The 12,798-nt window shown below is 29.9% G+C and overlaps 1 protein-coding gene across 2 annotated transcripts; it reads right to left on the bottom strand.

Moving 5' to 3' along the window:
* Nucleotides 1-2,829: 2,829 nt before the first annotated feature.
* On the bottom strand, nt 2,830-8,600 carry LOC111043138 (protein smoothened). Of its 2 annotated transcripts, none has more exons than XM_022327995.1 (11): nt 7,882-8,600; nt 7,448-7,570; nt 7,190-7,300; nt 6,609-6,824; nt 6,376-6,548; nt 6,195-6,310; nt 5,693-6,119; nt 4,728-4,883; nt 4,508-4,653; nt 3,642-3,997; nt 2,830-3,434 (listed from the first exon to the last, which is right to left on the bottom strand). In XM_022327995.1, the coding sequence occupies exons 1-11, from the start codon at nt 8,113-8,115 to the stop codon at nt 3,078-3,080; spliced, it is 2,415 nt and encodes an 804-aa protein (XP_022183687.1). In that variant the 5' UTR covers nt 8,116-8,600; the 3' UTR covers nt 2,830-3,077. The 2 variants fall into 2 exon arrangements, with proteins under 2 accessions (XP_022183687.1, XP_022183686.1); XM_022327994.1 differs by having other exon boundaries at nt 2,831-3,434; nt 4,707-4,883; nt 7,882-8,115.
* Between the last annotated feature and the right edge of the window lie 4,198 nt (nt 8,601-12,798).

Genomic DNA, 12,798 nt, shown 5'->3' with positions numbered 1-12,798 from the left:
TGTCGATGCCGGGTTGCATGAACAATCACTAGACATATTTTAACGAAACAATAGTGAGCTAATGATCCCTTAAGCATGGTTTAGCAGCCCATGATTGCCGATTGGCGGCGTATTACATTTTTTTGGCCCGTTAAATTAATAATTTGTTCGTGGAACCCAGCATGAGTATTCCAACTTTAATATTGTTGTAATGTTGTTCCGTGGGTAGAAACTCGGAATACGGATAATGTTGAACGTATGCATGACTAATAACGTATGGTTCAAAACGGTACATTTTAATTTATTGGTTATTACTTAGTAGTAATATTACTCGTTGTACTAATTATTAGTATAAACTATATAGTATTATTACTATTTTATACTCTATGCTATAAACGTATAAAACAGCCAACAGGTACCCACGCAGTCTGTGGTACCACTAAATACATAAAATATACATACTAAAATATAATATACTATTGCACCTCCATATATATCAAACCATACCCTACATTTAGATTGCAACTTAAATACTATTCACGAAGAAGCTAAACGTTTTTATAAAAAATTTCATAATCGTCTATCCTCTCATTAAAAAACACTCATTAAAAACTTATCTTCCCTCACTATCCCAGGTAGCCCTCCAAGGCGACTTAAACGGAAATGGTGCAGAGATTTTTTATTTAACTAATAATAATAAGATATAACTAAATATATTATATTTATTATATAATATAAATACTAACATATAACTAAATCGCATATGATTAAACCTAGACGAAAGTGTCATCAGTGGGTGGCTTCTTTCCTCAAATTTATTTATATCACCCTATTCTTTGTTTCCCTTATCGCACATATACTTATTATGTCTAAGATATAGATTGTATATTTTCTTCTAAAAATAAAAAAAAAAAAAAAATACTATTACACTAACTGTAATACTATAGGCACGGAATAGATTAATCTATATTGTGCTATAGGTATTAGGTACCTATATGCGTATGCGTATAACTTTGTCTCGATAACATTTCACGACTATTAAATTCTTGTTCGCTGTTTTAATTTAACTATTACATTTTGTACCTATATGCGGTGTGAAAAAATCTTGTATTTGTAAATCGTGATGCGATTTGTAGATAGTTAGCTTAACTGATTTATACTTTATAAAATTATAAATTATAATAATTATCTACAATCTAGATGTAATATTTATTCATTATTGGCAGCAAAGGTCCTCTCGAAGTTGAAAATATAGTGTTATCTTAATAATTAAAGAAACAGTCGAGGCACAGAATTCTGTGGTCGAAGTTCAACAAAATTATTATTATTGATAATCAAGTTACAAATAGGCTATCGCTAAATAGGATTTTTAACTTTAACCACTAATTGGTGTTCAATTCAATAAATATATTATATTTTAATTTAGATTCTTTGCCGAACGACGAATGTTTGGTTTTATATTGATGTTCTTTTTTTGTGTTTGTCCTCGACTCTGGGCTCAGAAAGCGGTAAAAAGCAATCACATAGTAAATAACTATTATAGGTAACTCAGAACTGCGTTAGTGATAGACACTTGAACGACCTAATCCTTAGTGAAAAAGTTTAAGTATAGGCATTGATTATTAGGCATTTGTATTTAATCAATGGTATAGGTAACTAGTAGTCGCACCCTGCGCCTTGCCGGTCCCTACATTCAATTGTACTGCGGATCCCTCCGTTGGCCCCCAAACCACCCAAGAGTTGAAATAGTCAACCATCCCAGGGGGAATTCAGGAAGCAAGCCCTTTCGAGTCGTGAAGGAAAGTCGGATTACGAGATTTGAATTTGTATATATTTATAGTCATTGAAATAACTTAACTAGTTCAAATAACTTAGCATCTTTCAATTTATTTGAAAATAATTCATTTACTTTAAAATGTTTAAAAATTTTCAGTATTTATGGTTTTGTAAATAAATATTAATATTAAAAAGAAATATAATCCTATGCAAATATTTCTGTTATTTTTCTTGGGATAATAATTTTGTACTTAGATACATCCAAGTAGATCAGATGGCCATAATATTAAATGACTTATGTTTATCTGATATAAAAAAGTTATATATTTTGTTAAATTATTAAAATTATTTATTGATATGGCATGTATATATGTGGTTCAAATATTTAATAATCATGTAAGAGTTAAGTTAATATTTTTTCTATATTTAACTTACTTATAGAGTTCAATGTATGAATTGTCAACTGTTACTTGTAACTTTGAACTTATTGATCTTGTGCTCTCTTAACTTAACATAATTATTTTCTTTAACTTGTCGACCTAAAATATCCAGTTTACTATTATTATGTATGTTTTTTTAGGTAAAGAAATTATACTATTTGGTTATTAACCTACTATCATGAAACGTAAAATGTATTTTAATTGGTCTAATAACAGTGCTGGAGTTATATAATTTTGACGAAAGAGGGAGATAGAGTATTTGCCAACTGAAAAAAATGTTTACTCTTATTTTCTTTAACCAAATTATGTGAAGTAAAAAAATGTCTGGTTTTTCTATATGATAGTTAAGGTGCACTAAAATAGCTTGAGGAAAAAATTAAAATTTGAAAAATACTAAAAACCATAATAAAATTAATAAATAAGCAATAACCTGCTGATTCATAGCCATGTTTGTTCTATAGTTGGGCTTGAGTCAGAGAATAAAAACAAAAATAGCTCTGACGTCAACTCAACAATAAATTTAGATGTGCATTCAGTCATGTCTTTGATCAAAAATTATAATCAATTAATAAAAAAAAAAGAACGTAATAAAATTAAAAATATTTATTTCAGTATTGCTGTTGAAGAAGTACACTTAAAAGTTAATATACATTTTTAAATTTGCACAATTCTGAAATCTTAAAGATAAAAAATACAAATTTGTAAAAATATAAATCAATCATTAAAAATCACATAGGTTTAGGAGACCACAATAATAGTAAATAAATAATATTATATAAAATATTTGTAAAAGCATTTGGTTTTAGAACATTGAGCAAGTCTCCCAGAATTTTAGGAACTTTGGTTATTCCTAACTTGAGTAAAAAAATAATATCCGTAACATTAATCTGTATCAGAGTTATTGGAAGATTTTTTTTCTTCATCTGTGTCAGTGCTTGTATCTGTGTCCACAATAGCAACTGATTTATACATCCCTCTTCTGTCATATTTAGTGAAATCTTCTAGTATAAACTGCTCCGATTGATTACTACTGGTTAAACCCTTACGACTCATCTGTAACAGTTTTGTATTAACCATGCTTAAAGATGATATTGAAACGGTCTTCAGTGTTTTCATCTGTTCTTTAATACTCTCATCAATGCCAGCTGAAGCTGTTCTTCTTTCTAAATTAGCAGTAGGTTGTAACTCTTCATCAGGCCGTGGAAACACAGTTTGAAATTCGGGAAATGTCAACGTCAACTGAAAATACCAACAAGTGATTAAATTTGTTTTAGATAACTAGGTAGTTCATAGAATTTAGAGTTATGGATTTAGTGATCTGTGAAGTCTAAAAGGCTAGTGACCAATAAGACATAACAATAGAACTCGAAAATTCTGATACTAGATATTCTCAATACACCAGAAAGTACCAAAAGTATAATAATGTGTTAAATACTTATATCTTACTTGTCGATTTATATCTTGAGAAGTGACGCTTCCTTTCTGAGATGATGGTAGTTTGCACAGCAATTTATTACTTCTTTTATGTTTCTTTTTTACATGTTTGGAAAATCGACGTACTTTACGAGTCATTTCAAATGCTTTTACTGATATGGTAGAATCTAATGAATGACTACGAGATTCCACAGAAACTCTACACATACTATAACTAATCTCCGAGTCCGACTGCACGAATGAAGATGACATTGATAGATGTTCTTCACCAGTTAATGCTCCACGTCTTCGTATAAATTTGGGCAAGGCAGCAGCCCAAGTGGAACTAATGTTATCTGTAAGGTTACTGTTTAATCCAAATACCAAACCTGAAAAGAACAAACATTTTGAACATTAAATTTCATTAAACCCAAAAGTATCAGTAATTGTATGTATACATTAATATAATATACATCAATGTTTATAAATTATTTTAAAACTCTGATGTTTTCCATATAAACTTTCTCTCTGTAAATGGTTGCATGAATCCTATTTTTTGCATGCCATATTTTGTATAATTTAACATTTAACCCTAACGATTTATAGGGTCATTTTATGATGGTTTAAAATATTTTACTCATTAGGTCCCAATTATCTCAACATGGTTTATTCTAATAACAAAGATAGTTTAATATAGTCACTTTTAAATATAATTAAATAAAGTTAAAATATATTATGTTACCCAATAAATATACATCAGTATACCCAATACTTATTTATAAAATATTAATTTAATTTAATTAAGACTTTAAAATTATTCGTTTTTATATTTTAAAAACAACTACTAATTAATTTGTAGATTAAGGTGTAATTGTTTAAACCATTTATGAATAATTTACCAAACGGATCTTCTTTTGAAAAGGTAACAGTAAAATCATTACTATTAAGTTGATGTCTTTTAGCAAAAGCGCTAGCAATCAACTTATGTTTATTATACTTAGAAGAGTCTTGGTTTTTCTGTTCATGACCCCGCAATTTCTTTAACCTAAAAATCAAATTAATTAAAATTGAATAATTAATAACAATAAAAGTACACACCAACGAATTAAACACTCGCACCAAGCATTGCCAATTTGATTAGTCCACACCCAAAATGACATTAATACTGCATTTCCAAATAACACTAATATATAAAGTTGTTTTTTAGATACACTTGGTCTAAACTCAATACGACAATTTCCTACATCTGTATCTGGTATAATACCAAGTTTGCACCTGAAATATTATAAATACCTTAACACACTGACCAACATAACAATTATATGTATAGATAGTAAATATACTTATTAGTAGGGAATAGATTTATACGTAATAAAAATACAAAAATATGAAAGTAAAGTTTATAAAATATGTGGGGAAAAGCATTTTTATTTCTGTATACGTACAATGCATTTATGAAAAAAATATATTAAATATAACTATACAAATATCAGATATGAATAGAAAATATTATAAAATGATATGTTGCATTGAAGAATTACAACTTCTTTTAAATTATTGAATTTATTAAGTCTCAAAATAGTTTTAAAGTTTTCTAAACAATCGTTTAACATTAACTGATGTAGTCTGAGCATATTTGAAGCATGTAATATCTGAAGGCGATTATTCTAAATCTTTAGAACGTTGTCTGCTCTTAGCAGTATTATTTCAATGATTGTTTTCTATAACAAAATGAATTATCTAATTTATCTGCTTAAGAGTCTTAATTTTTCTATCGCTTATTTGACAATTTGCATACTATCTTTTAAGGAAAATTTTTTTGCTGTACCACAATATACCAATAAATGGCTGTTTTTGTTTACTGCAACATATAGCTTTAAAACGTATGAATGATAAAATATGTTTAAAAATATTTACAAATTAGTGAAATATGTAAAATAAAATTGGTGTCATTTTAAAAAGAATGATTAAAACGGTGAACATTTTTACTTAATCTTAAATATCTTGTTCTAATAAAAATAAGCATTTACATATAAATCTGCTCTCTACTTATAAGTTAAGCACTTCATCGTAATAATACTTACACAATATATTTTCTAAGACTATCTTTCCATAGATGATCATTATTGTATTCGTATATATAACACATGAACATTGATGAAACAAATACAACAATCAATATCATGAACATTATAACTTTAATTGCTGCTGAATGAATTTTAGACTTTGCTTGTTTTGAAATTACTTGTGTGCTCTCTTTTTTTAAAGCTAAAAGCCCAAATAATACTCGGACCAAATAAAATAATCCAATCATGACAGATATTAAAACTGGTATTAGTACAAATATAATACTATATATTTTGTTATTAACACCAACAAAACATGTGCCAGTTACACTATCGCCATCAATCTCTCCGAGTACCATCACAACAACACAAAACACTAGTGGTATAGACCATGCTAATAAATGAAAATATCCACCTTTTTTATCAACCTTTTCTTGTATTTTTCCTTAAAATAAAAAAAAACATTGTAAAACACAATAATTATCAAAAAAAATAAATACTTCAAACAGTTATAACTCACCAAAAGATTGAAATGTTGTGTGAAGAGAGTATGTAAAAATAACAAACCAAATAAATGCAGCAATTAAGAAATAGTATGAGAAAACAAAATTTATAACACACGAAAGATCTTCATCGCTAATAAAGGAAAATAATCATTTTTAAATACTTAATATAATGGTGAATTTAAAGTTTAAGCCTACCTAGGTTCTGATGTTTTTCTAGCTCCATTTTTTCTACAGACAATATCATCTCTTGCACCAGACCAAAATTGTGATAACCACCCAAAACATATGAATAAAAAACATACATTTATGTAGAGTATTACAATGTTAGGATATCGATTTAATGATTGCCATTCGATCATGAACGTAAGCTGCAAATAAAATTTAGTTGTTAAAAGTATCTATAAAATATCATTGAACTATTTACTTACAATAGCAAATATATTGCAAAGTCCAGCTATTGTAGCAGTCCACGCAATAAGATTATGTATTTGTCGGTGTTCATCTATAGAAAACAATGGGTCATAACATTGAAGATCACAACCTTCAAAATTAGGATAATGATAAGCTTCAGGTCTATATGTTTGTACAAGTGGAGATTCACAACGACCAGCCGTTGAGTTAAACTTCAACTCTCGCAAATCATTCTGCAAATTTCAATAAGAGTAATAAATATTATAAAATCAGTTATTAAAAAGTAATACATTTAATATTTATTGATTGATAGGGAAAATATGTAATTTAAAAAATAATACAAATTAATAATAAAAAACTAATTTCAATACAGATATAATGAGTTTATAGTATTTTGTACACAGGGTGATTCACCAAGCATGTTAACCCCATTTTTTTCTTCTTCAATTATGCAGTTATTCTGGTAAAATATTGGAGTGGATAAGGGTATATTTATGAAGAACAAACAAGTATGTATGTCTTATAAGTTAATATAATAATATTTAATAACAATATTTTTACTTGAATGAATATTAATAAATAAAATCAAGCAGTTTACCTTGCATAATTTCGCAGGATAGAGAGTGCCATTTTCACAATTAAATTCTGCAGGCCATGAATTTTCAATTTTGAGAATTTGACAATGATTTTCAATAAGTTTACACATTTCCTGTGTTAAATAACAACATTAGCAATTAATCATGTGAGATGTGAAATACACCTGTTATATCTATATACAATATCAACAACGAAAAATAGTATATTGTTGATACAAAATACTACAAACATTAACCAGTACAAATTATTCATATTTTACCTGCGGAGGTAAATGTAAGCTGCTATTTTCACAATTAGGCATGTAGAATGCACACAACAGTGGTTGGATAGCCGCCCAACATTTTGGAACTTTTTTGAGCCCTTGCCAATAGTGCAATCGCTCCTATAAATAATAATTAAATCATGGTGAAAAACCACATTGACAGTATATTCTATATATGTATAGTGTGCGGTCAAAAATTACAATTTTTTAGTAGGTACCTAACTGGGATTTTTCTGTCCTTAAACTACAATGCTCAATACTTAACCTAATGGTATTAATGAACCATATAGCTATGACTCAGCTTTGACTTAATTTAAATGATTGAAGTTTTTCAACAAAAGCAATTGTAATTATGATAAACTCAACTCCTTTTAATGGTTAACCGCACACTAGATATATCTCATTATATGGTGATGGTACATAAAATGTACCTGAGCTTCTTCTGGGGTTTCGACATCCGGGACGAGATCTATTGAGGTAGACGTGTAAGGCAGTTTCACCCCCAAACATGACAACGAGTGGTTCATGTCCAAGCATCGTGAGTGCGGCCTCTCGCAGTACTGCAACTTGCTTTTCGACTTCGACAATCCTAACAACACCTGTGGCGTACTAAGCAGAAGCAACAGTTGGATGACTATGGCGGCGGTCACACGGTCACGTTTCATCGTGTCTCGATGTTTTTGTCGTCCGAGTACAGCAATAATGACACGTGATCACAGTAAATGAGCATTTGAGACGAGACCAGACAACAATTATGAATACGAAAAGGTACGAAACGCGTTTTCAGCCACTATAACATGACGTCCTGATGTCTAGACAAGAAAAACTAAAACGCACGACGTCTGCCGTCAAAATCTTAGCGTTTTTAGACGACAGTAATAATGAAGCGCGGCGAATTCTATCATGATCGCGAAAAAATGCCAGAATCTGCAGGCTCCGAGTTTCCGGCCGGCGACGCGACCGACCGACTGACGGACGGTGACGAACGAGTAAAATATTATAAAATTAAAACAACGTTACGGCGCGCGCCAAGAGTGAGTATAGAATAATAATACTACAAGGATTACCCCGCACAAAAATACACGATAATGGCGGGCCGGCAACTGGCGAGTGGCTACCGGCAAACGGTTCGATGCCTTGATGGTGCGGTACTGCGGCGGTGACGAGATGGGTGGTGGTAGTGGTGGTCGGACGGGTGGAGAGGTGACCACGTGTGTGGTCCCGGCGTCTCACTGCCGCCGCCGCAGATCCGCACGAGGTTTTATTACTATATTCCATAGTACATTATACCTCTATGGACATTGGACACCGGGGTTCGGTCCCATCATGGTGGTAGGGTGACAAGCGGCTGAGGCACGTATATCAAGTATGGTATGGCACTATCATGGCCATAGAATATTATATCATTGGTGTATTTGTACTTAATACTTATAGCGTGTACTGTGTACCCAATATCCATAATAATTCACCTGCATTATTATTTGTTAATTTGTTTATTTTATTGTCACAATAATTTATAATATAAACATTTTAACTATATGTCAATAAGTCAAATATGTGTATAATGTATATAACGTATAGAGTTAAGATGTAGGTACACGAATAATTACGGAAAGAATTTAACTGAATGGCCAATGGGTAGATGCTGCAGTGTATCTATGGGTAGACGGGTAGTGGCCGGCGAGGGATGATGATGATGCGATTACTACGGAATTACGCGAAGTAGATCGGGCGTCGAATATTATTCAAGGTGATTAATCCCTGTAAATCCCTTTAACAATTTTTTTTATTTTGAAATTTTTAAATATGTACTCAAAAAGCATAATTTCTATCAGTATGTATCGTTTCCGTTCTACAAGTGTGTATGAATTCAGCTGATCTTAATTAGCAATTTAACATTGTTACCTAGTTTTAATATGAGAGTGAAATTATTATTTTTTTCTTAAATTAACAAAGCTTACCAATAACAGCTGAACAAAAATTCGATATGTTTCACACCTGTACAACACATTCAAGAGAAACGGTCTCTTAAAAGCCAAATGTTATGATTTGTTAACGATTTTGAAGATTTGGAGCAACTTTATAATGTATTAAAATTATTTTATTTTATACTTAACTGTAGAGTCTAGATAATTATGACACAGCTAGGTTTCACCAGAAGAGTCAATGTTTACTCTTAGGTTTGTTTTCGTATTATTTTGAGGCTTAAATTTACTCCTTGGACTTAAACTAAATATTTATTTCCACGGAAAATCTGTAAGCTGGGTGTCGGGTGACCCAGAAGCATATACTTTTACTCCCAAAACTCAAAAGGGAAATGTATATTGGTAATCGGAAAAAAAGTCCAATACCAACTAAATAAATAACAATTTTTTATTTAAAGTATACATTTCATCATTTTTAATTTTAAACAATATATTATTATTTACCTATGACCATATAATATTATAATATAATACATAATTTTTTATTTAATTTTATATCATAATAATATTTAATAAAATAATTAACCCAATATTTTAAACTATTTAGGTATAAACATACATTTGAAATAGAAGAGATTAAAATATATAGTAATAAAAGTAATTGACATTTGATTTTATCCTAAAAATGATGAAGGTATTATATTTTATTGTATAGACTCTATATAACTTAGTATTTACAACATTTTATTATTAAAAATGTGGTTTTTTCATTCATGTAGTTATTGTTGTGATTTTTTTTAATTAATAAAAAGTGTGTCCCTATACAGTATACCTACATGCGTTATGTATGGTATTCTCTTCAGTACGCATTTTTCGTTCATCTGGGTATTATCGTGCAACATTTTGATTATTTTGCATTAATTGTGCTAATATATAATGGTAATGGAAATGATTAAAAATAATAATAAAAAACCTCAAATTGCATAAGGTGGATAATGGATATTTATTTAACATTAAAAAATAATGCCTGGTACCTATAATATAAATTCGATGCATAATAATATAATCAAATAATTTAATAATTAATAAAATAAATGTAATGAGTATATTACGATTATATGTAACCATGCAAATAAAATTAAAAAAGAATCATATATTTAGTACTGGGCTTTTTTTTACCTATTTTGATATTGGGGCTTCTTTTTCCTAAACTTTTTTTCCTAGATTCGTATAAAATATACGCGAGCCCGAACAATCCAAACGCCGTTTTGGTTATTGGTTTCACCATTCTAAGTTTAATACGTTAAACCATATCTATTCCACCTATACGCCTGATAGCACCTTTGGTTCGCCCAAAGTATTTAAAAGAATGTATTACCTATTATTAATCTACTTTTTTTAAAAAATTTTTTTTTATTGAACTAAAGCTAAATTGCTACTATGGCTATTAGCTGTTTGTATGTGGAACGGTTGTCTTTAAAAACGTATTGTATATTTGTATGTGTGGCAAGGATCTTGTTGCTAAAAATCCCGGGTGGTCATCCATCAGGAAGTTAGGAACGCTGGACGATACGTACACTCTAGTTTTTACGCAGATTAAGCTTAAGACAGCGTCTCACTTAGCCACCTTCGAATTTTATGTACATTTTAAACATCAAATGTATTAATATTTAAACCATTTTAGTGTAGTTTTTACGAAGAATCTGTGGGTACAGCCGCGTACAGGAGTAAAATATTTTACAATTATATTAATATTTTACCATAGTTATTATTTTTAATTAAAATATTATATAATAATACACATTAAATTTTAATATAAATTGATTGTTATCAAGATTTTATTTCCAGTTTATGGTGTAGGTACTCAATACAAGACATTATTATTCGAAAACACACTAATTCCTTATATTAGCATGGACGCTCAGAGGGGGGGGGGAGACGGAGCATTTGCTCCCCCCCCCTGGAATTCAAATAAAATGTTGAACATTTTAACTTTTATTTTGATTTAAATAAACATTTCATCGATATTTTTACTTTAGTGTACGCGCTTAAAAATTACACACCAGCCGATTAAACGAGCGAGTCCCTATTTTCAAAAACGTGGCTATTAATCGCGCAAAATTAAATACGTTTAAATTCTGTGAATTACGATTAGTGTGTCAACTTAACTAGTAAATTTAACAATAACTAAATCTTCTCATGGATTCCTGGGCACTGCGGAATAACTGGTAATGAATAATGAAAGAGCGGACATATACTTGCCAAGGAAAAAGCCAATAACCTACATCAACTAATCCTATGGAGTATAAAATCTGACAGAGATATAAACAAATTATCTACAACCAAATTAAATTAAATAGCAAAACGAATGGCTAAAAATAAACACTAAATCAAACGAAATAAAAAGAACAACAGAAAAATGAAATAACCCGATGTCTTTCAAGAGAAGAGAGCAAGTTTTATTAAATCGCCTCAGAATTGGTCATACACTCTGCAGTCTACACGGCAGTACACGCATGACGACCTCATGAAAAAAGAGCCACCAAAAACATGTCTGACATGTGGATATCCAACCTCAATCAAACATTCAAACACATCATTACAGAATACAGAGACACGCAAGAGGCCCGACTAAAATACAACATACTTCGTTGTACCAACAGTTAATAATAATAAAGTTAACAAGGTTTACAATAAAGCAACCACGAAGACTTCAGTTTTTATTTAATAACGACTAAATAAGTAGCATATAAATATATACTTCTTACCCATTTGGTAGTTTGCGAGGAATAAACTTTTTTAGTATGTTTTTTGGTGTTTGATTTCATTATGTCCCTCCCTGATAAATTTCCCGAGGGTGCCCATGTTTATTAGTATGTATTTACTAAATACAATGAAACTAAAAAAGCCATGATTACGTACTGAACATATTAAGGTCTATGGATTTTTCATATTATATTATTTTAATAATATGTATCACTTAATAAGTATATTCTATTGGGTGAACCACAATCGTTGACATTATTAGTAGAAGATGAACGATTCTAATAATTTCATCGAACAAAAAAAATATAATAAGCCAACGAACACTACAAAACTAACTATAAAACATGTAATTATTCTTAAATATTATTCTGTTCAGGCTTTTCTCATAAAATATTTCAATACTTTCAAGTTTTAGTTCAGAGCAAGATGACGGCGAATAAAGAAAGCTGTTTCTTCGGCGGCGGTGTACTGCACGTCTGTATACTCTGTACACCTATTCACTCTAGATATGGCACAGAACACAGATCACTCGAAAAGTCGATGTTTAAAGTAAGTTTGTTTTCATATTATTTGGGGCTTAAATTTACTTTTTAGGTTAACAAAACCAAATAAAATAATATGTTAAATAGCGTCATAATATTATAAATATAATATTTT

The sequence above is a fragment of the Myzus persicae genome, unplaced genomic scaffold, assembly GCF_001856785.1.
Source record: "Myzus persicae strain clone G006 unplaced genomic scaffold, MPER_G0061.0, whole genome shotgun sequence".
NCBI classification, from domain to species: Eukaryota; Metazoa; Arthropoda; class Insecta; order Hemiptera; family Aphididae; genus Myzus; species Myzus persicae.
Note: the sequence above shows the minus strand (reverse complement) of the source record. Positions and strands in the feature narration are given on the sequence as shown.